Source organism: Poromitra crassiceps, assembly GCF_964638095.1.
Source record: "Poromitra crassiceps genome assembly, chromosome: 3".
Taxonomy (NCBI): domain Eukaryota; kingdom Metazoa; phylum Chordata; class Actinopteri; order Beryciformes; family Melamphaidae; genus Poromitra; species Poromitra crassiceps.
In genome coordinates this window covers 84,776,909-84,801,081 of record NC_139625.1, presented here as the reverse complement: position 1 = coordinate 84,801,081, position 24,173 = coordinate 84,776,909, and the positions used below count along the sequence as shown (strand labels likewise).

Below are 24,173 nucleotides of genomic sequence, written 5' to 3'. Positions count from 1 at the left end.
TTTTATCATGGCATCAGATGTAGCATACATGTTAACAGTTTCAAAACCATTCAAACATTTGTTCCCAACCCAACCCGGTCTCACCCCCGGGGCATCAAAATATGCTGATATGTCACGCCCTCAGTGTCATTATTGCCGGTGTGAAAGGTTACACTGAAGAAGGACCGTCTGGAGGTCGCCTCGCAGCGACCCCCTGCCGTCATGGATGTAATAACAGTCTGAGGTTTAAGTAGGTGAAAGTCACACTAGGGAGAAGGGGTGGGAGTGGTGGACCTGTTCGAGACCTGGTGTTCGAGACCTCAAATCCCGACCCAAACCATAACCCGGCCTAACCTTAATTGTCATGTCATGGTGTCTTTGGGTCATTTATAAACTAAATTAATTCTGTTCTTTTTCTATGGATTTTTTGTACTGCTATTTTTTTTTTATATATATATTTTCAATTTTTTGCAGAACAATAAACAAACAAGACAAACAAGCTCAGACACAGGAAAACAAAAACAAACAAAAAAAAAACATCTTTGACAATTAGTATTGTAACATGGTGCTACCAGCCCTATATGTGCCCATGTGCTTATACAATATGCATTGAGTCCTATGAAAGGGGTCCATGGAAAACCATCCAGGTAAGCAGTCTATCACCCGTAACCTCAGTCACTAGTCATTCTTGACTTCGTCAAAGTAAGCCAACAAGGGGTCCCAGATATTTGAGAACCTTCTGAGCGAGTTGGCTCTCAGGAACCTCAGCCTCTCCATCTGTATAACAGAGATCATGTCCATCAGCCACACCTGAAAAGAAGGCGAAGAGGAGGACTTCCATTCCTTTAAAATCAGTCTTTTAGCAACAGTTGTCCCCAGTGTCAGAGATTGCTACACAGCTGTAGGGAAGTTCAGAGAGGACTCCGAGCAGCCAAAGATGGCGAGTTCTGCCTCTGGCTGCAGGGTTACTTTGTAGGCCTTAGAGTACCAGTCAAATATTTTGGCCCAGAATGCCGTTAGTGAAGGGCAGAACCAAAAGGCATGAGATAGTGCCCTCTGACACCTGACACCTGTCACACAGTGGAGAGACAGAAGGGAAGAGCTTGTGTAATTTATACTTTGAGTAATGAAGACGGTGAGCAACTTTAAATTGGATCAGCTGGTGCCTGCTATTAACTGAGCAGAGTTGCACCACAGACAGACTAATTTCCCATATAACATCAGATAAATCAATACCAAGTTCCCCCTGCCACGCTTCTCTAATCCTCTCAGTAGAGGCTGTGTTGCGGTTGTCAAACAGACATACAAATCTAGAGATAAGGTGCTTGGAGTGAGTACGGCTCCGCAATACTTCGAAGAAAACATGCTCATTTGGGAATGCTTCAAATGCACAAAGTTTAGAACGAACGTAATCTCTGGTTTGCAGGTATCTAAGCCAGTTTGTGCCGGGCAACTCAAACTTCCTCTTCAGTAGATCAAAAGATGCCAAATGACCATCTATGTATAGGTCTCTGATGGAGACCAGCCCTTTCTCACTCACATGGTAGTTTTTGTCTGACCATGGAGGCAAAAAAGAGTGATTGAAACAAATCGGTGTATGGACAGAAACATCTGGTACATTCAAGACATTCCTAACTTGGTTTAGAATTCTGACAGAATTTCTTGTAACAAAACTTAAATGTTGCAAAGTCCCAGGCCTCTCTAACTTAGAAAATAACATGGCTGGTAGAGAAGAGCTGACAATAGAGTTGGCCTCCATCTTTAGCCATAGGGGTGCCCCGGGAGTGAGATTGCCAGGAGTCCCTTGCCCGCCAAAACATTAGAGCTCTAACATTGGCAGCCCAGTAGTAATGCCTAAACACTGGTAAGGCCAGCCCTCCCTCAGACTTGGGCTTTTGCAAATTAATTTTCAAAATTCTATGATTCTTATAATTCCAGATGTAGGACAGAATTATTGAGTCCAGTTCTTTGAAAAAAAAATGATCTGAGGAAGATAGGAAGGTTTTGACACAGATAGAGGAACCTGGGAAGTGAAACCATCTTAACTGAGTTTATATGGCCAATCATGGACAAGGGTAGGATTTTCCAGTTTTCTATACACTTTTTAAGTCTTAAAACAAAATCACCAAAATTTAACTTAAATATTTGTTTAGGTTTTCTAGGTATGGTCAAGCCAAGATAGGTGAGGCAGTCCTTTGCCAGTTTGAATGGGAGATTTTCTAGGATTGTACTGCTATTTTACATTGAAGTCAACGGCAAGTGGCTTGACGTTTAGCGAAGTATCCGGATGTGGCGGTCTGGCCTGTCAAGGAGTCACATGTTTGATGTGGACTTGCTCTCACACACAACAGACGCGGTGCGTTTCTAAATTCTTACTGGGTGTACTTTTTAGAACAAACATGGCCAGAGTGCTACTGTATCTTTCAAGTTCAAAGTTCAATTAGAAATGAACTGGAGAATAGTAAAGAACATTAGTTGAGTGTACAGAGTGTACACAAAGCATTCTGGGTCATTTGAAGACACACCCAGACTTTGCAAGCTGAAGCTGCACTACTCGCTATGCAACCCAATGCTTTGCAAGGGAAAAGTCTCTGGGACAGCAACAAACAATAGCTGCCATTATGTTTGACATTTTCCCTTTTTAAAACAGTGCCCTAGCCCTAGTCATATTTTTTTAAACCGCCTGGTTTCCCGAGCGACTCGTCCCAAGACGGTTATGTGAAAACAAACCATCAGGCAGTGTCAGGTTATTGGTCACACGTGGAAAAACGGGGTGGGGGGGGGGGGGTAGATAGATAGATAGATATTTATAAAGAGCACCCGTGCGGGTGGCCTGACGGAGCCGGGTTTTTTAATTAGGTCAGATTAATTGCCCTAAGGCTGATTGCCCTAAGGCTGAGGCTATAGTTCACTGATGATGTCACTGATGATTTCATCAGTCTGAGGCTCACGAGAGCAACTGAGGGAGAGTGAGAGGGATAGAGTGACATAGAGCCACTTTGTGTTGAAACGTCAGAATGAAGAGAAAAATGTTTGCATCAGTTCTGTAATTGATATTTTAAGTTTATTGGATAAAAGTTACATGATACCTAAAACCAAGCCAAAGTCACACCCTCTTCCGGTTTAATCATACAAACCAAGGAATTTAATCCACCATTCTTTTTTCCATAGATATTTCGCAATAATATGCTTATACAAATGGTTTTACTTGGTCAAAGCAAGCAATTCAGCTGTATTTAGAATCAGGAGAGACCATAGAACATTTCACTCAGAACAAAACTGGAAAACAAAATGTCTAAAAAATATATTTTTTAACATGCATTTGTTTGTTTGTTTGTTTTGGTCAGAGTGAAATGTTATGTGGTCTATGGTGATTCTAAATATAGCTGAATCAATTGGTTTGACCAAGTGAAACAATTGTTTTATAAGGATTTTAATGAAATGTCTATGGAAAAAAGAATGGGTGGATTAAATCCCTTGGTTTTGTATGTATGCCTAAACCGTAAGAGGGTGAGACTTTGGCTCATTCAAGAATGCCCGTATTTAAAAAGAAAAATCTATTTCTACTGTTATGTATGTTACTTCTACATGCAACATTAATTTCCTCACATTTATAAATGAAAAGAAAGATGATCCATTTTGAGTTCCAGGACGGGAGATCCAGGGACCTACAGCTTGTTGGCTGCTGTTTCCCATACGGACACATGTTGAGGTTTGAAGGCTGGCCTGTGAAGACAGCCCATGTGGGGAGTGACACTGACCAGTTGGTTTCGGTAGAGCTGTGTTTGGCGCTGGCACAGCCCCACGCGGCTCAGTAACGTCAGGACATCCCATTTAAAGGCCCTTGTCAGTATAGCATAGAAAAATGGGTGTGCACAAGAATTGAAAGGATAGAAGAGCACCAGCAGCACCTGTGGGGACACACAGAACAGCCCGAATTTTAGCTAGCGAGAAAATACATCATGAAAATGTACCAGTTACGCCCTCTTCCGGGTTAGGCATACGAACTAAGGGATTTCACCCGCCATTTATTTTTCCATGGACATTTCGTAAAATGCGTATAAAAAGAGTTTTACTTGGTCAAACCAAGCGATTCAGCCATGTTTGGAATCAGGAGACACCATACATTTCACTCTGACAAAAAAAAGAATTGAAAAAAGAAATCTCCTTTTTCTTTGGTCCAAGTGAAATATTCTATGATCTCTCCTGATTCTAAATATAATGTCAGTGTTTCCTGAGTCGATCACCTATTTTCCTATCCAGTAGGATGCACTTTCCGGTCTTTTATGTGGCTTTCCATTTCAGCGAACACTAGCTATAGTGTTGTGGAAATATTTGAGACTATATTTCTAAGAGTCTACCTGTCAAATTTCATATGCATACCTGACCATTTAAATGTCAAATACTTTAGGAAAGTGGTTTGATGAGAGAAAGCTGTAGGATGAGCTTGGATGACATTTGACAATTGATTGCTAATGCCTTAATAGTCCATGGGCCAAACACCAAAATTTCACATATCGGTACCACTCAAGTGGGCAAATTCTAATCATGATTTTTGAACATGTATATATCCATAGATGATATTTTAGTATGATAGCCTTTCCAGAATGGTAGCTTTCTCACGGTTATCAGCTCATGAAGTTAGCCAGCCCCTACAATAATTTGGATTCTAGGTGCTGATGCATATCCTATTCTAGGCTCTTTTTAGGACCTTTACTCATGTTTGATGAGAATATATTTGATAGGATTTTAAAGGGTAGCTTCCTAGCTTTCATTTAAGCTGAGTTGTGTGTCTCTCTGACAAATACAGAGGTCACAGGAGCTCCTCAAACTGTCAGTGACATTCGTTTTTCCACAATTTTCGTCTAAACTATAGTTTTATTTCAGCACTGTGGCATCTAGGAACATCAGAGATACAAACAACAAACACTAGAATACTCACAGGACTATAAGGATTCAGAAAAGGTATCATGTGCCCATACTATCCCATCGTGAGGGGTGAATGTGGCCCTTAAGGTAGAAGAATGACTTCTCAAGGGAAATGAGCCAGAGCCCTAAATTTAACAAATCGGTACCAGCCAGGTGGGCAAATTTTACTTGTGATCTTTTTTAATTCATATACCGTACATCCCTAGATTATGTTTTTATATGATAGACCTTGATGACTGGTAGCTTATTAGTGCTTATCCCCTCTTAAATTATGGACTGCTGTCGTTCAAAACTAGGAAAGTGCCCTCCCTGGAAATCATCTTTCTTTCATTATCCGTTGCCTAGGGTGTGTCTGGACTACTGTTAATATTACATAGATATAGGCAAACTATCCTATGATATTGTACATACCATACTATACTATACTATACTAGATATACTATGCTTGTCTACTAAAGTGGCACATTTCTCAGTCAAAAACAGAGTAAATTGACACGTTTCTCAGTCAAAAATAGTTTTATTTGTGTTACATTATATGGACAGCCACATTCAAAATGTTTCCAGTCTTTCAGGACAATATTAGGACAATCTACCCTTCCTGAGACACCATGCCACCCACGAGGGCAACACCATCATCGTCATTCACATCTGAGTCTGCTGGTTGGCACATTTTTGTAGTTTGCACAGGTTTGTGCACTTCAGACCATTATTGAGACCTCTTGAGGAGTGGAGGCAAAGTGTACTAGTGCCTATTTTCAAGAACAAGGGAGACACACAGAGTTGCAGCAACTACAGGGGCATAAAGCTGATGAGTCACACTATGAAGCTTTGGGAAAGAGTAGTGGAGGCTAGATTAAGAGGAGAGGTGAAGATTAGTGAGGAGCAGTATGGGTTCATGCCAGGAAGAAGCACAACAGACGCATTGTTCGCCCTGAGAATGCTGATGGAAAAGTATAGAGAAGGCCAGAAGGAGTTACATTGCGTCTCTGTAGACCTAGAGAAGGCATACGACAGGGTACCAAGAGAGGAGGTGTGGTATTGTATGAGGAAGTCAGGAGTGGCTGAAAAGTATGTGAGAGTAGTGCAGGACATGTATGAAGGCAGTGCGACGGTAGTGAGGTGTGCAGTGGGAGTGACTGAGGGGTTCAAGGTTGGGGTGGGATTGCACCAAGGGTCGGCCCTCAGCCCATTCTTGTTCGCAATGGTGATGGACAGGCTCACAGACGAGGTCAGGCAGGAGTCCCCGTGGACTATGATGTTTGCAGACGACATAGCAATCAGTAGTGAGAGCAGGGAGCAGGTGGAAGAAAATCTAGAGAAGTGGAGACATGCGCTGGAGAGAAGAGGGATGAAAATAAGTAGAAGTAAGACAGAGTATATGTGTGTGAACGGGAGGGAAGATGGAGGGGGGGTGAAGATGCAGGGAGTAGAGGTACCAAAAGTGGAGGAGTTTAGATACTTGGGGTCAACCGTGCAGAGTAGTGGGGACTGTGGCAAGGAGGTAAAGAAGAGAGTGCAGGCGGGGTGGTGCGGGTGGAGAAGGATGACTGGGGTGATCTGTGACAGAAGGGTACCAGCGAGAGTGAAGGGAAAGGTCTACAGCAGGGTAGTGAGACCAGCCATGCTGTACGGTCTAGAGACGGTGGCACTGACAGACAGGTGGCAGAGCTGGAGGTGGCAGAGATGAAGATGTTACGCTTCTCTCTGGGAGTGACGAGGCTGGACAAGATAAAGAACGATTACATCCGAGGAACCGCCCATGTCGCGCAGTTTGGACAGAAAGTGAGAGAGGCAAGACTGAGATGGTATGGACATGTGCGGAGGAGGGAGGTGGGGTACATCGGGATGAGGATGCTGGAGATGGAGCTGCCAGGAAAGAGGAGGAGGGGAAGGCCCAAGAGGTGGTTCATGGACGCAGTGAAAGAGGACATGCAGGCAGCGGGCGTGACGGAGGACGATGCAGAGGACAGAAACCGATGGAAACAGATGATCCGCTGTGGCGACCCCTGACGGGAATAGCCGAAAGAAGAAGAAGAAGAAGAAGACCATTATTGAGACCTGTGCACTCTGGTGGTTTGCACGACCTCACACACTTGCAGGAGAGCAACTGCAAAACGGTCTGGTGCTGGGGAACCGCACATCCACTGGATTTCAAGCTGCCCCTCATCGTCTGTGGTCCACCCATGGTCCTTGGGGCTTGGTACAGATGGCTGGGTTTGAAGAGACCGTCTAGAGATTGCAGTCTAATCTTTTGCATGAATGGAATGCATTAATAGCCAATCCTCAAATGGTGGAAGCTGGCTGGACTCGACCTCCCCACGTCTGGTGCAGAAAAGTTGGTATCGGAGGAGGTTGACATCTGTAATGTGTGTAGAGGGTACATATACATAATACATGTGGCACATGATTTCCAGCAGCTTCTTGAAGAGCTCATTAGAGACATCCCAAGCACGGCCGAGCTCAAGGAAGGCTTCTTGATATGTCCTGTCTGTTCAGGGTGCCCACTTTTCCGTGTCCTGCAAATACGCTGACAGTGTTGCAGCCAGTGAACGTGTGCATGCCAATCAAGGCGCCAGCAATACTATCGCCGCGTGATTTGCATAGTTTGGTGATGTCCTGGAACATTGTCTTGTTCTGTGTTCCACATTTTTGGTACATTGGGCATGGGATGTCCTTGCTCCAACCCAGAGTCAGTAGCAGGACATCTGTGTCTGCCATGATGATCATTGCCTTGAAGCCAGACTCTGCTACATGGAGAGCATGCATTAGCATGCAGGTGTCAGCTTCTTCCTGAGAGGATTTGAGCTGTGTTACCTCCTCCCATTGGTTCTTGTTGATTTTGAAGCAGACTACTTCACAGGTAACATATAAGGCCTTGTCTTGTAGTTTCTATCTGTGTTTGTGTCCTTTCCATTCCTCAAACAAGAATTTGATCAGACTGACTTTGCTGGCAGCGCTGTAGATCAGTTTCCTCCACTGCTGGATGTTGTGGCTGGAATCATGCAGGTTGGCTACATCTGGCGGGGCAACAGTTGCAGTTGACATGCTGACAAACTCATATTGATCTGGACTGAGTGGATTCACAAAGGAGTTTCCCATGATATCAACAATGGACTGTACTTTAAGGACCATAGGTGGACCACAGATGATGAGGGGCAGCTTGAAATCCAGTGGATGCACGGTTCCCCAGCACCAGGTACCGTCTTGCAGTTGCTCTCCTGCAAGTGTGTGAGGTTGAAACGGTCTGAAATGCACAAACCTGTGCAAACTACAAACATGTGCCAACCAACACAGTGAAGAAGAGCTTGCTGCACAGCTGACAGACTCAGATGTGAATGACGATGATGGTGTTGCCCTTGTGGATGACATGGTCTCAGGAAGGGTAGATTGTCCTAATATTGTGTTGAAAGACTGGAAACATTTTGAATGTAGCTGTACATATACCGTAACACAAATAAAACAATTTCTGACTGAAAAGCGTGCCAATTTACCCTCTTTTTGACTGGGAAATGTGCCAATTTAGTAGACAATTAAGTATAGCATATATCTATCTAGTGGTATGGTATGGTATGTATAGTATCATAGGATAGCATGCCTATATCTAGACATGTAATATTAACAGTTAGTAGTCCAGACACCCCAGGGAGAGGATATAATGAAAGAAAGATGATTTCCCATAATTCCCATAAGTCCATCATTTAAGAGGGGTGGTTAAGCACTAATAAGCTACCATGGTCATAGGAATTTAAAAAAATCACAAGTAGAATTTCTCCACCCGGATGGTACCGATATCTTACATTTTGGGTTCTGGCCCATTTCCCTCGAGAAGGCATTCTTCTACCAAATTCAAAGGGCAAAATTCACCCCTCACGATGGATAGTATGGGTTCATTATACCTTTTCTGAATCCTTATAGTCCTATATGAGTATTCCAGTGTTTGTTGTTTGTGTCTCTGATGTTCCTAGATGCCACAGTGCTGAAATAAAGACTATAATTTAGGGGAAAACTGTGGAAAAATGAATGTCACTGACACTTTGAAGAGCCCCTGTGAGCTTTTTATTTGTCAGACAGACTCACAACTGAGCTCAAATGAAAGCTAAGAAGCTACCCTTTCAAATGTTGTCAAACATGTTCTCATAGAACATGGTTAAAGGTCCTGAGCCTAAAATAGGTTATGGATCAGCACCTAGAATCGAATTTATTGTAGGGGTTTGCTAACTTCATGAGCCGATAACTATGACAAAGCTGCCATTCTGCAAAGGCTATCATACTAAAATATCATCTATGGATATATACCTGTTCAAAAATCATGATTAGAATTTGTCCACTTGAGTGGTACCGATATGTGCAATTTTTGTGTTTGGCCCATGGACTAAATAGGGGAAAATAAGAAAATGTCCAATAAATATGAAAAGCTACTCCTGTGGAAAGGCTATCATATATTAATTTACTTATATTGACCCTATAAACAATTTAGTATAGGTAAAGTTTTGCCCACCCATATGGTACCGATATCTGGTCTGGCCCATGGACTATAACTGCATTGTTTATGTTAGCATGACACCAGCTGACCGACTCAGGGTAAGCCTAGCCGATGCTAAATGACCGGATATATTGTCCTTCTCTCGACTCTGGGAGAGACAAATCTAAAGTGAATGATTAAAACAATATGTCACTAGAAAGATAGGAAGTTATAGTTGACTTTTCCACCATTAAACTGGCTGTAAACATTATATGGCCGTAATAGTAGATAACCGCAGCTGACCGACTCAAGATAATAGCAGCAAAAGTGATCGACCTATATAACAGTTCAGCTAGCTGAATCGCTTTGTTTGACCAAGTGAAACTATTTTTATAAGCATTTTATGAAATGTAGAAGGAATAATGAATGGCGGAAGAAACCCCTTGGTTTGTCTGCCTAATGTGGATGAGGCTCACGCCAAAGCCACGCCCACTTCCAGGTTAGGCATGCACACCAACAGATTTCATCCGCCATTTATTTTCCGATAGAAAAAAAAAAAAAAAAAAAAAGTTTTACTGTACTTAGTCAAACCAAATGATTTAGCTATATTTATAATCAGGATAGACCATACAACATTTCACTCGGACCAAAACTATACAAAAAAATAGCGGATTAAAAATATTTTTTGTCTCAGTGAAATGTTCTATGGTCTTCTAAATATAGATGTCTCGCTTGGTTTCACCAAGTAAAACTATTTTTATAAGCATTTTACAAAATGTCTATGGGAAAATAAATGGTGGATGAAATATCTTGGGGCGCATGCTGAAGCAGGAAGTGACGTCGACTTTGACTCTCTATTCAAACTCAAGAGTGAGTCAAACCTTTGAATCTGTGACAGTGATTAGCGGTCGGTGGAGAGTTGCAGACAGGCCATAGAAGCAGATGGGTGCTAGACATAAGAAGTTGGTGAAGATAAGAACGGCCATGCGTTTGGCCATGCTGGCATCACGTGTGCTGGACTGGTGCTGGGGGTTGTGCACCATACAGTATATGTGGAAGTAGCACAAGCAGACCACTGTGAAGGCCAAGACGTTGAGCATCAGGAGAGAGACCACGTAAACTTGACCGGCCGCTGTCTCAGTGTCCATAGGTAAGCAGATGCTCACCCTCTGGTAACTGCTCACACCAGCCACTGGCAGCAGCGCTAGCATCAGACACAGCACCCAACCAACCAGCATCAACACGGCCGCATGGCGGAGTCGCACTTTCCTCTCTGGCCTCATTGCAAACAAGATGGCGTGCCAGCGTTGGAGGGTGATTGCCGTTAATGTGTAAACGGACAACTCGCTGGCAAAGATGGATAACGCCCCCGCTAGATTGCAGCCGCCTCCTGTCTGCCAGGTGATGGCGTGGTGGTAATATTGGGAGCGGGTGTAAAGGTCAACAGAGGCAATGAGCAGCAAGTAGGTCCCCATGCAGAAGTCTGCAAACGCCAAGTGACACATGAGGAAACGGGTGACGGACAGCTTGCGGTGGCTGGTCAGCAAGACGAACATTACCAGGAGATTAGCTGTAATGGCTAACAAGCTAACCACCCAGACAGACATCCTCAGGAATCCTTGGCTTATCACATCCTCACATGGGTTAAAGGCATCAGGAAGGGGGCTGCAGAGAAGATCATCTGTGTTAAGTTCCTTGCACAGTGCATCGTCCAAATCCTTGTCAGGACGCTCTGTAGCCAACTCCATGTCAAAGCCATCAGTTGGACACTCATCCGGAGGACACGTATAGCTGTCATAGTAGTAATGATAGTCATATGGGTTGACAGTGGTTTGGAGAGCATAGATGTCTTTCAGATGTAGTTGCTGGTAGTAGATTTTGTGTCTCCTATAATTCCCAGAGACATTTCCAGAGGATTTCTGTAATTGTTGTCCCAGGGCCGCCCTGGTCAGGTTGCAAATAACTGCCTCGGTGTGTCTTGAGCACAGAAGACAAGGATTTATCATTAGAGAATAACAAGTAATTAACTGCAAATTCATTAAATGCATTATGAACTTTCAAGTTTGAACTAAAATCATCCTAGTTCATTTATTTCAACTAAAATGCATAAAGGTGAATAACCCAAACTGACATAACTCTTGTGGAACATATAGAGGGACAGGCAAGCAAAACAACTGTGTATTTTGCGATAAAAGCATATAATTTACTAATCTGATGTGGATGATCTTGGTGTCAAATCATACTTTTCTCAGAAGCTGCTCAGAAGCTTCCTTCTATCTCATAATTCAAGATTCAAAATAAGTGAATGCCATAACTGCCCAAACCTAATCTCTGAAATCATCCACATGAACAGATTGGTCTACTAAACGTTTGCGGTTTGTGGTCACAATTTGCATAAATGGCATCCCCCACCCCAATTCATGATCCCTCGATATCGAATTCTTTTTGGAATGCCTTTGGCTAAAAGTGTACCAAATGATATGCTTTTATCACAAAATGCACGATTGTTATGGGTTTTCTTTTAGCTAAGTTGCCCCACTAATGCAATACCGGTAACTCGATAGATGGGGAAATTTGGTAAGACAGAACAAATACCAGAGGTAATCAAGTATAGCGTGGGATTTTTTTTTTAGAGGACTTTCTATTCTCTTACTCACCCTCTCCATCTTTTCAACTCTTTGAGGCCACAGCAATGGCTTGGGAAGGTCAATTCAGCACTCTGTAAATGGAGGAAGCCTCTAAGGGGGGGTAGTTTCTTGAGGGTCCAAGTGTTTTTAGCTTGAAGTTTCTCAATGGTCTCCAGTCCTATTGACGGCAAAGAGTTCACTCTGGTCTCTGAGAGGTCTCTGGAGGACAGAGAGAGCAAAGCTGAATTTATATGTGGATACAAGGCTGAGGCTGTTCCTCTCTCCTGTTTTGGTTTAAACGTCTGAGCTCTGTCCGTTTTGTAGGGGTAGAATTAGCACATTCTTTGATTGAGTAAAATACAACATTATGAAGAATGATGTCTAGCTTTCTTCAGAGAGAACAGACAATGAACGGTAATACCTGTCTAACAAAGACTGTATACTTTTCAATCACTCACAAGAGAGTTGGGCCATGAATCACGCCAGAAAAAGCAAATTCATCTATTCTTTGCAAATCCATATTCCTGTGAAGATACCTGATCAAAGGAGAATAGATTAGCGGCAGGGGAAGTGGCAATATTTTGTAAGTTTTGTAATTGATATCATTCCTTAAAGTAACAATCCATGAAATTCTCATATGAATAAATGTCCGTTTTGCTACTCTCTATCACTGTATCTCTATCACAACAGTTATCCAACGCTGCATGTTCATGGCAGAGCAATGGTTCATGATGCTGTTCTAAGCCTGGTGCACAGGAAGTGATGCGTTTCATGTTTCCAGTTTATTCTGAAAAATCTACGGGAACTCAAATTACACCAGAAAGAAAATACAAGGAAAAATATGTCCCAATAATGAATAATAATAATAAGCACCAATGATGGAGACAATTTTTTAAAAAGACCACAGCAATAACCACTTGGTGTTGAACAGTAAAGTAAAGTAACGCGTTACTGTAATTTGATTACATTCGCAGTAACTAGTAATGTAAGGGATTACAATTTCCAAAATAGTAATTATTACAGTTACTAATCCAAGTAACTTCAAATTACTGCATTACTTTCACTAGCACTGACACAGTCCAAAAACGAAGTGTGAAGATAGGTCTAGCTATGAGACTACTGCGTTGTCAGAACGCGATTGGATTTTTGTCCTAGGTAGGCAAATTAATAAAAAGTATGCAGTTTGGTTGATTGTTGACTCCTCCTGTAAGGTTAATTATTGTTCCAATGAAGTGGATTCAGTTCTAAAAGGACCTGGCTAAATAGGTTGTACGTCACTTTTTCAGGAGGGGGTAGCGAAAGTAGGCTAATATGGTAATGTAATGAGTAACGTAACTAATTACTTTTGACACCAAGTAATAAGTTAAGTAATTGTATTACTTTTTAAAGGAGTAATAAGTAACTACAGTAATTACATTTCCTGAGTCACTTGCCCAACACTGGGCGCAAACGATGGAGACAAAATCAATAAAATGACAATCTCATGAATTAGCACTTTAAAATGTTGTCAACAAACACAATACTTAAGGACTGCATACACTTCCTCAAGTCTGCTCCCATTGAAGGCGTAGCGATGGATCTCTTTCAGGCCATTGCTATTCAACATACTACAAAAACACATTGTTATTCAGTTAGGAATCTGAAGGACCTCAATTTCCATACAGTACATGTACCCATTTGGGCTGAAGTTGTCTGTCAAAGGCACTTGCCTGTGGCTGCCCCATGTGATGTAACATAGGTAACACTTTGTCAGTGTGTTGTGACCAGGGGCCCTGGCCCGGGGCCCGGGGCGCTGGCTCGCCCTGAAATCTGATTGGCCACCCCAGGTGCTACCCCAAAATCCTGAGGGCGCCGGGCCTCCGGCATCCGTGGCTGACATCACTGTCTTGCAGAGGCTGTAGCGGGCTTTTAAAGCTAGCATGAAGAGCATGGTATATGAAACTAAGGCCATGTTCACATTACAGGCAAATCTGATTTGCTGATAAAGTCATTAATCATCATTATCTTGATTGGTTTCCTAAATCTGATTTGGGAGTGTGTCCGCACTGCAACAAATCTGATACTCAAGTCGGATCTGTGTGTCCAGACCTAAACAGCCTATCTGCATGGGTTGCTATGGTAACGACGTAAATACGGTAAATACGTACGTTGGTGACGTGGTTTTCCTGCGCAGAAGCATTTGATCATGAGTTGCGAGTGACGTTCAAATCAGATTTGGTGGATCTGCGCGTCCGCACTGAAGTCACATCAGTCGAAAGCAGATTGGAAACTACCTCCATATGTGGTTTGGGACAAGTGACACAAATCAGACTTGGAGCGTCCAGACTCCTAAAACCAATCTGGATAAAGTCATTAATAGGTCACTAAAGTTCACAAATCAGATTTGGCCTCCTAGTCTGAACATGGCCTAAGACCTATAAGGCATCCATTGCTATCAACCCTGTCATGCTAGATAGTCTGCAAGGGGCTCAAATGTAGCCCCTGGCATTATTTAGCCGCTAAATGATGCTCCAAATTTAGGCACAATTTTGGTGATGGAAAAACGGGCACCTCGAGATATGTGAATGAGAATGGGTTCTATGGGTAGGTCCCACAAGTCCTTTCCAGATAAGGTAGCATTTACATAAAACAAAGTTTTTAATTTTCAATTTTGTAATTAAACCAAGGCTGTCAAAAACGCTGACACTGGTGCCCTCAGGATTTTGGGATAGCAACTGGGGTGGCCAATCAGATTTCAGGGTGTGTCCAGGGCCACTCCTATAGGCATGCCCCATGTAATTAAGGTAGTTAGTAGTTGTTAGTAGTAGTTGTTAGTCAAGTATTTTGTGTGACCTCATCTAAAGTGAGGACTATCTATGCCTTACATTATAAATAAGCTCATTAATCATGAATAAAACATTTACAACTGTATTTAGGAATTATTACTAATGCTTACGAGTGTATTAACAATGCTTTATAAATGATGAATTAAGTATTTAGTAATACTTAACTAATGCTTAATAATAGTCTGCAGTTATTATAAAGTGTTACCGTAACGTCTTATAGTTTGATATGCTCATGTATGTAAGTAATGTCCACCTGGGGTCACTTTGTCCACATTCTTTATCCAGACCAATATGTGAAAGGCTTATTCCAGTTATATGTTATATGTTCAGATGTTCACATATGCTTCAGACTTTTATGACTTTTGAAGCGGCTAGTAGATAACAGTAGCCCAGAGCTAGACTTATTAAAAGAACTAGAAATATTGTGCGTTTCCCCGCGCTCATTTCTAGCATGCCTCGCACGCTTCACAGGCTCGCTTCGCCCGCTCACCTGGCAGCACTTCACGCATGCACAGTTATTATTATTATATATCATTATTATAGTAGTGAGATATCAAAGAAAAGGCAACATTTGAGATACAGAGGAAGCAGAACTGCCTAAATCCTACTTACATGGTTAGATCATTTTCAGATATTCCATTGAAAGAATTGGCAGGTATTACTTCTATGAAGATGTTATCCACCATCTCCCTGTTGAGATGAAATGGACATGAAATATTTCACACCAGACGAGAGTAAAGTTCAACTACTTTGACAAAAAAGAAATAGGTATAGTATTCCATTGCTACATACAAGATAAACTCATCTTGGCTGGATTGAATGTACTGTAGGGCAGGAAAGGAGGTGAGACCTGTGTTGAAAATACCACTGTATCAAAACAAATGTCCGTTAGCAATAATGCAAGGAGTTCAATTCTAGACACCATTTTGTGACGGGATCACACCAGCTGTGATGCTCGCAATTTCAAATGAATGTGGGCCAGGGGCAGTGGTACCAGGGGCAGTGGCACCAGGGGCAGTGACATCAGGGGCAGTGACATCAGGGGCAGTGACATCAGGGGCAGTGGCATCAGGGGCAGTGACATCAGGGGCAGTGACATCAGGGGCAGTGGCATCAGGGGCAGTGACATCAGGGGCAGTGACATCAGGGGCAGTGACATCAGGGGCAGTGGCATCAGGGGCAGTGACATCAGGGGCAGTGGCATCAGGGGCAGTGACATCAGGGGCAGTGGCACCAGGGGCAGTGGCACCAGGGGCAGTGACATCAGGGGCAGTGACATCAGGGGCAGTGACATCAGGGGCAGTGACATCAGGGGCAGTGACATCAGGGGCAGTGACATCAGGGGCAGTGGCACCAGGGGCAGTGACATCAGGGGCAGTGGCATCAGGGGCAGTGGCACCAGGGGCAGTGGCACCAGGGGCAGTGACATCAGGGGCAGTGGCATCAGGGGCAGTGACATCAGGGGCAGTGACATCAGGGGCAGTGGCATCAGCAAAAGCCAGGGTATGGCAATTAAGGGATGGGTTGGGAGTGGAAGATTTTGTCAAATAATTTGTGAGTTGTTCCTATACAATTCACTTATATCATTTAGGTGACAGTCCCTCCAGGAAATTGTGATTTTGCGACCACAATAACTAATGCAAATTCAACCAATCTCCACAATATTTACAGGGGCTTGCAATTTTTCGAAATTCTCGCGATTTCTCCACAAAAACGGCAACACAGGTGCCTCAACTTGCAATTTTTGCCAGCTCCCGCAATTTTAATCACAAAAAATCACATAAAACTTTGCAAATTCCATTGCAATTTTTGAGTAAGCTGCCATTAGCTAGTAGTTAAAAAATATAATTTCCCCCCCTCAACTTTAATTTGACCACACACAAAAATCACATAAGATTTCACAAATTGCATCACAAAATTTTTGAGGGAAGCCCCTACAAAATCACAACTTTTTATCACAACAATCACACACACACACGCACACACACACACACACACACACACACACACACACACACACACACACACACACACACACACACACACACACACACACAAAACTCCTGGAGGGACTAACTAAAGGGTTAGGGTCACATCTTCCTGGTCACCAGAAATGGAGATGTCAGTTTAGTAGAGATTCTGCAGCAGGTGCAGGTGCCATGTGGGTTGATGTAGCTAGTATATCTATGACACAAAGGTGCCATGTGGGTTGATGTAGCTAGTATATCTATGACACAAAGGTGCCATGTGGGTTGATGTAGCTAGTATATCTATGACACAAAGGTGCCATGTGGGTTGATGTAGCTAGTATATCTATGACACAAAGGTGCCATGTGGGTTGATGTAGCTACTGTATATCGAAAGCGACCACTGCTCCTGGCCTGCCCCCCGGAGGAAAGGACATGCCTGGATGGGTTAAATGCAGAGGACACTTTTCACCGGCCACCGTCAGCATGAGTGTGTTGTGGCCGCATGCATGTGTTGTGGTGTTCGTGTGACAATAAAAGACGGGGCTTGTCCCGTTACGAGAGTTTTTTTTTTTTTACGAGTTTTTTTATATCTATGACACAAAGGTGCCATGTGGGTTGATGTAGCTAGTATATCTATGACACAAAGGTGCCATGTGGGTTGATGTAGCTAGTATATCTATGACACAAAGGTGCAGGTGCCATGTGGGTTGATGTAGCTAGTATATCTATGACACAAAGGTGCCATGTGGGTTGATGTAGCTAGTATATCTATGACACAAAGGTGCCATGTGGGTTGATGTAGCTAGTATATCTATGACACAAAGGTGCCATGTGGGTTGATGTAGCTAGTATATCTATGACACAAAGGTGCCATGTGGGTTGATGTAGCTAGTATATCTATGACACAAAGGTGCAGGTGCCATGTGGGTTGATGTAGCTAGTATATCTATGACACAAGGTGCCATGTGGGTTGATGTAGCTAGTATATCTATGACACAAAGGAGAGATTCTGAAATCTAATAACCGTGACGTGAATTAGCGATTGTACACGTTAACATTAGCTAGCTAGCTTGTTAGCTTCACAATGGGGCAGTGTGACGTTAAGTCCGGTTTTCCACTACTAAGATAACATGGAACATGTTTGTATTGTATGTATATATAACATGACATGGGCTTGCTTATGACTATGTTTGAATCAACAGTATTATGGCATTTACAGTTTGTTTAACCCACCTGAATTAATGGGTATAACGGACAAGTTTCTAATGCTAAGGTTAGTCTGACGCTGTGGCTTGTTTATTGAGGAACTGTTAGCCGGAACTGTACTAGTCAGAGCAGCAACTCCCATTCAACTACACTGCCAACTATAGGCTGTGTGGTGGGGTGTACTAAGTAGTGAGGACGAGCAGGGAGGATTTTGACTTTTGTGGAACGGATATAATCACATAAGATGACAAGGATTTATTTAAAATTTGGCTAGCAGCTAAGGTATGGCGAGTGCAAAGCGCAATGGCCCCTTCCCTGCTTCCGCGCACGCACGCACGCACGCACGCACGCACGCACGCACGCACGCACGCACGCACACAGACTCACAAGGTGAAAACAATACCAGCCACATGCTGTTGAATATAGCATCAAGCATACGCACGATTTATATGGTTTTCCTGTGAAAAACATAATATACTTAGACTAACGAAAGCAAATGAGATTTTACTTACAGATACTTCAAATTAGGCAGATCCTTAAAAGCTTCTGGCTCAATGTGTGCCAGTGTTTTGATACTTCTTATTTCTCTGTTGGACGGACACACACACACACACACACACACACACACACACACACACACACACACACACACACACACACACACACAAGGGTAATTAACGGTAAGGGTAATTCATGGTTAATTAAAGCATTAATTAACAGGGTTAGTAAAGCTTAGTGAGCATTAATGAACCCTTAATTAACATTACCTAATGTGTAACACTTTTCAATAAGGGTGCATTAATTAAGGGTTGGTTAATGCTTCACAAGCATGAATTAATCCCTTGTTTACAGGGCTTTACAATAAGGGTCACAAAGAGCATTAATACATTGTTAATTACAGTTAAGTAATGCTTATTCAGTGCAAAATGCAAAATTACAGCCGTTGCGAAGATAGGGCGGAGGGGAAAAAAGTTGGTAGCCACAGTGGGAAGTGGTGCTTGGGAAATTTGGTTTGGTGCACATGGTACTTGGTCTGAAAATTTTGGGAACCTCTGCCTTAGGTCTTCTAGTTTCATATGGTACCAGTATCTCCACTCTGGCTTTAAAAAAGAGCTGTAGTGGTACAGCCTCTGAAAGACATTAATGTTGGCTGCGGATGCCAGCGTCCTCAATGAGTAGAAGAACTTTTTTCTGATGCACACATCCACAACCCACTGAAAACAGCCCCGAGACCCACCAGCTGAGGAACACTGGCAATAAAGGGTACTACTACATGTACATGTAAAAATGGGTACTTACAAAAGGGTACTTAACATGTAATAAGGGGTACTTACATGTAATATATGGTACTTACATGTAGTAAGGGCTACTTGCATATAATAAAGGGTACTTACATGTAATAAAGGGTACTTCCAGTACATGTAATAAGGGGTACTTGCATGTAATATATGGTACTTACATGTAGTAAGGGCTACTTGCATATAATAAAGGGTACTTACATGTAATAAAGGGTACTTCCAGTACATGTAATAAGGGGTACTTGCATGTAATATATGGTACTTACATGTAGTAAGGGCTACTTGCATATAATAAAGGGTACTTACATGTAATAAAGGGTACTTCCAGTACATGTAATAAGGGGTACTTACATGTAATATATGGTACTTACATGTAGTAAGGGCTACTTGCATATAATAAAGGGTACTTACATGTAATAAAGGGTACTTCCAGTACATGTAATAAGGGGTACTTGCATGTAATAAAGGGTACTTACATGTAATAAGGGGTACTTACATGTAATAATGTGTACTTACATGTAATAAGGGGTACTTAAATGTAATAAGGGGTATTTACATGTAATAAACAGGGTACTTACATGTAATAAGAGGTACTTACATGTAATAAAGATTACTTACATGTGAGTTGCCCAGGGCAGGTTATGAAAAGAATGCCTCTCCAGAAGTCTGACAGTTTCATCATCAGAGATGGAGCTGGAAAACAAATCAGAAACCAAAGGCTTCATTTGGTTTCACATACGTGGCTTGCACTTAGGCATACCATTTTTGGATTTTCAAAAGCTATTGAATAAAGATACTATACTCTTGTACATTGTTGCCCTGCATTATCTTATGAGTAATCTTTGAGCAATATAAGTACCGTAATTACATTCAGATATGGGAACCACTGAACAAACCGACTGATGAACTTGAAAATAACACGGCTATAGCGAAGACATCTTACTTTTTTCTTGACCAATATATTACATTGTTATGTGAATCATATTTTACACTATATTTTAAATTATCATCCTTATTTGCTGTGATTGTTTTGTTTAGACTGTGCAAAGAGTGCATATATACCACTCAGAAATGTTCCTTGTATTTCAAACAGTAATAAAATGGAGTTATAAAATTACAACATCAAGAATAAATGTTGTTTATTCTTCTTTGTGAAATAGTTATATGTATGGAAAATTATGCTATTTCAAAAGAAAATCTTACATGTAGGAAATGTTGACCAAATTGCCGAATGCATCCTGAGGAATAGAAGAAAGCCTCGTCTCGACCATCCACCTAAATGGAAATCGACATTCTTTTTTTATATATATATTGTTTTGACAGGACAAGAATACAGCACATGTCACAAGCTCATATTACATTCAAATGACAAGTTCTCTGTAGTGTCCCCTCTTTTTTGTTTTTACTACACACTAAAAACCTACTTCAATCATGAGACCAGTGGGTAAAGTTTAACGAGCAAGCTTTATTCATGAATGGCATGGCAACTAATTCTTTGGCGTAATGACTCCGTGGTAACATGCCCTCTTCTTGTGGTGAGAGAGGAGGGTATCTACTCAGACTAGGATTGAGAATCCCCCCCCCCGCCCCCCCCCCCCGTAGGGAATTCTTCAGGAGTCAAGACGTTGGTGGTGGACTGGGGAGGTGGGTGGGGCGAAACGTAGCTTCAGAGGATGGGATACGATCAGGCCAGGTACGGCGACCATGAGGTGAAGGATCAGGGAAAGAGGATGATGACACGCGACCATGGCTATATTGGCATTTATCTGACGCTTTTATCCAAGCGGCAGCTATATGTACTGCCACGTCATTACCAACGTCATATTGACATATTGATAGTGGCTGATTGGCTATTGAGGAGCTATTGAGGATGGGGTGATGAGTCAGGAGACACACCTCATAACGGACGTCACACTTGGATTACACTTGACTAATGCTGAGCGCTGATGCCTATTGTGATATGACGTAACATGACTGCTTCTCATCTTGAAACTAGGTCGAGACCAACATTAACCAAAAACCAAAACAAAGGGGAGTATAACAAAATGATGTCCACATCCACAGACATCTTTCCCCTTCTCAATACTAGGTCTTTATTGTCACACGAACACTACAACACATGCATGCGGCCACAACACACATTCATGCTGACGGTGGCCGGTGAAATATGTCCTCTGCATTTGACCCATCCAGACTTGTCCTTTCCTCCAGGGGGCAAGCCAGGAGCAGTGGTCGCTTTTTCTTTCCAGCACCCGGGGCCATCATTGGACCAACTTCAGATGTTGTCGTCACTGGTCGGATGACGATCTTCTGCATGTTTTTTTTATTGGGGGGTTATGTACGGAGGAACCCCCTGGGGGGTACGGGGAGAACATGCAAACTCCACACAGAAAGGCCCTTTCGACGAGATAGCCCACCTGGGCAGTAGGCACTGAAGATATGGGGGGGTCACAACTCCAGCGCCCACAGCGTCCCAGGTGAGAATCGAACTCAGGACCTTCTAGCTGTGAGGCGACAGCGCTACCGACTGCGCCACCGTACCGTATAAGATACAAACATGGACAGCACAAAACATACACCACAGCAGACAAAAACAAAAGGAAAACAAAAACAAAAAAGTGCCTTACCGCCTAAAGTATTCCGTTTACCTCCGAGTGTTGGCATGGGTCGATTTGCGGTTTTGCCGGTCAGGTCCGGTGTACGAGCTTAAACCGGTTCGATTTATTGGCAACCAGCTAAACCGAGTTAATTTAGCCAAGAACTGGTCAATTAAAAGGCAAATTAAAAGGCAGCCTCAGCAGCCTATACAGAGCTAAATCCAACTTGTATTGCATTAGTAATGAGCAACATGACAACGTGATTCATCTCATGTTTATTAGTTATAGTTACTTTGTTTATAAACTGACATACACAAACAATCCGTCTGTCTAATCTAAGAGTGAATTAGATCTAATAATCTAATTCACAATAAAAACTAATGTGAAATAATGTTTGACTGAGCTCTAGCTAAAATGTAAAATACCGCCGTCTGCTCGCTAACCAGGCACGTATGTATGTACTTAACCTAACTAACTTAATCTAACTAACTATCCGGTGAGCACAACATTGTCAGACTAAACTCCAGCTGACACCTCAAAAAACTACAATCCGCTATAGAAAAATGTATAGTTTGTTTATTAACTGGCCCCTGGCCTCCTATCATTTCACGAAAGTGGCCCCTGGGCAAAGTAAGTTGAGTATCCCTGCTTTATTCTATACGTAATCCTTTCAAAAGTGGCCATTCTTGTCATCAACTCAATCCATTCTTTAAAATCACGTGGGCTACACGATTTCCAGTGTCTCAATATTATTCTACATCCTGTTGTTGTGGCCAGACAGACAAACCTGCTCTTTTTTTTTTTTTTTTTTTTTTTTACAAAAATACAAGTGTACAAGAGTACCGCATTCTTTCTCACATCTCCAGCATGTGTCACTGTTCCTTAATTTAAGTTTGGCTAATTTACTCAGAGTCTAATATCTTCTATTTAGCAATTTATAGAGAATAAATTGAGACTGCGCTTCACATGAACATGTATGCCAAGAGGCGGAAATCGACATTCTAATGAGATTGACATTGTTTAAACATAATAAAATAGTGATCCAAAAGATGAAATCATTGATGAAAGATTTTTGGCAACTTACACCTCCTCTGTGCTGGGATGGAAAACGGGCATGACTTCAACTCCCATGCATGAAACTCTCCGAGTTTCCCATTGACACTGGCAGTGAAGTGGGCAGTAATCCACATGAAGTGTGGCCTCAACACTTGTGATGAAGATGAAAATCAGGTGATGAAAATCAGGATTCATTGTGACATGCCTGTGAATGCTGATGCCTTGAATGCTGTGGCGTAGTCTCCAGATTCTGCACAGAGAGAAGGGAGCAGTTTGGCAACTAGTGTCAAGCAAGCCAGAGTAACAAAAAGGACTTCTCGTCACAACTTTCAAAATAAAAGCCTTATTGATGAACATGTAGGTAAATAATGCATTTAAGGAGCAATTTGTAGTAAATGAAAGTAGCTACAGATGCTGTTTTTCAGTATTTTTCTCAGATGCTAGTTTTCTGTTACATATTGTAACGGCACAGGCGAGGCTGGTATCGAACCCGGGTCTGTCATTCCAAAGCACAACACATTAACCATCCGACTAAAGGGACAATACCCAAGTCTGAGGGCCAGTGTGTGCCAGAGCCAAAGTGAACGTCACTTCCTGCTTCAGCATGCGTAGCAGATTTTCATCCGCCATTTATTTTCCCATAGACATTTAGGAAAATGCTTATAAAAAATAGTTTTACTTGTTCAAACCAAACGATTCAGCAATATTTAGCAACAGGAGAGACCACAGAACATTTCACTCAGACCAAAACGTAAGAAAATTGCAGATTTAAAGAAAATATTTTTTCAATGTTTTTTTTTTTTTAGTTTTGGTCCGAATGAAATGTTCTATGGTCTCTCGGGATTCCACAGCTCATTTTACATCTAGAGCAGTGGTTCTCACCCTTTTCATATCAAGGACCCCTTAGTTTATTCCACCATACATTATAGGGCCACTACGTATCGCCATTTGATTGTAATTGTGTCCCTCTGACCCAATCTACATAATAAAGTTGAAGGACATGGGGCAGGTTGGAAGGTCCTGGAACCACATGGAAACTCCTGGAAAATCCTTGAAAACACCTGGAAAACACCTCACGCCCACACCCCAGTTTGGATTGGGCTGTCATTTTGCATGGCGAGGGGTAATGATCTGGAGAAGTTCATGGGCACTTCATCAAGTCCTGGAACCACCTGGAAAGTCCTGGCAAATCCTGGAAAACACCTGGAAAACACCTCACAGTAA

The 24,173-nt window shown here is 42.3% G+C and overlaps 1 protein-coding gene across 1 annotated transcript; it reads right to left on the bottom strand.

Moving 5' to 3' along the window:
• Window positions 1-3,647: 3,647 nt before the first annotated feature.
• Window positions 3,648-20,021, bottom strand: LOC310773323 (thyrotropin receptor-like; the record flags this gene model as incomplete). The annotated part of the gene is made up of 9 exons (XM_083633197.1): window positions 3,648-3,890; window positions 10,252-11,347; window positions 12,028-12,216; window positions 12,456-12,533; window positions 13,536-13,604; window positions 15,435-15,512; window positions 15,615-15,689; window positions 18,511-18,585; window positions 19,915-20,021. 9 exons carry the CDS (start codon window positions 20,019-20,021, stop codon window positions 3,648-3,650), a joined length of 2,010 nt encoding a protein of 669 aa, XP_083489323.1.
• Window positions 20,022-24,173: the final 4,152 nt, after the last annotated feature.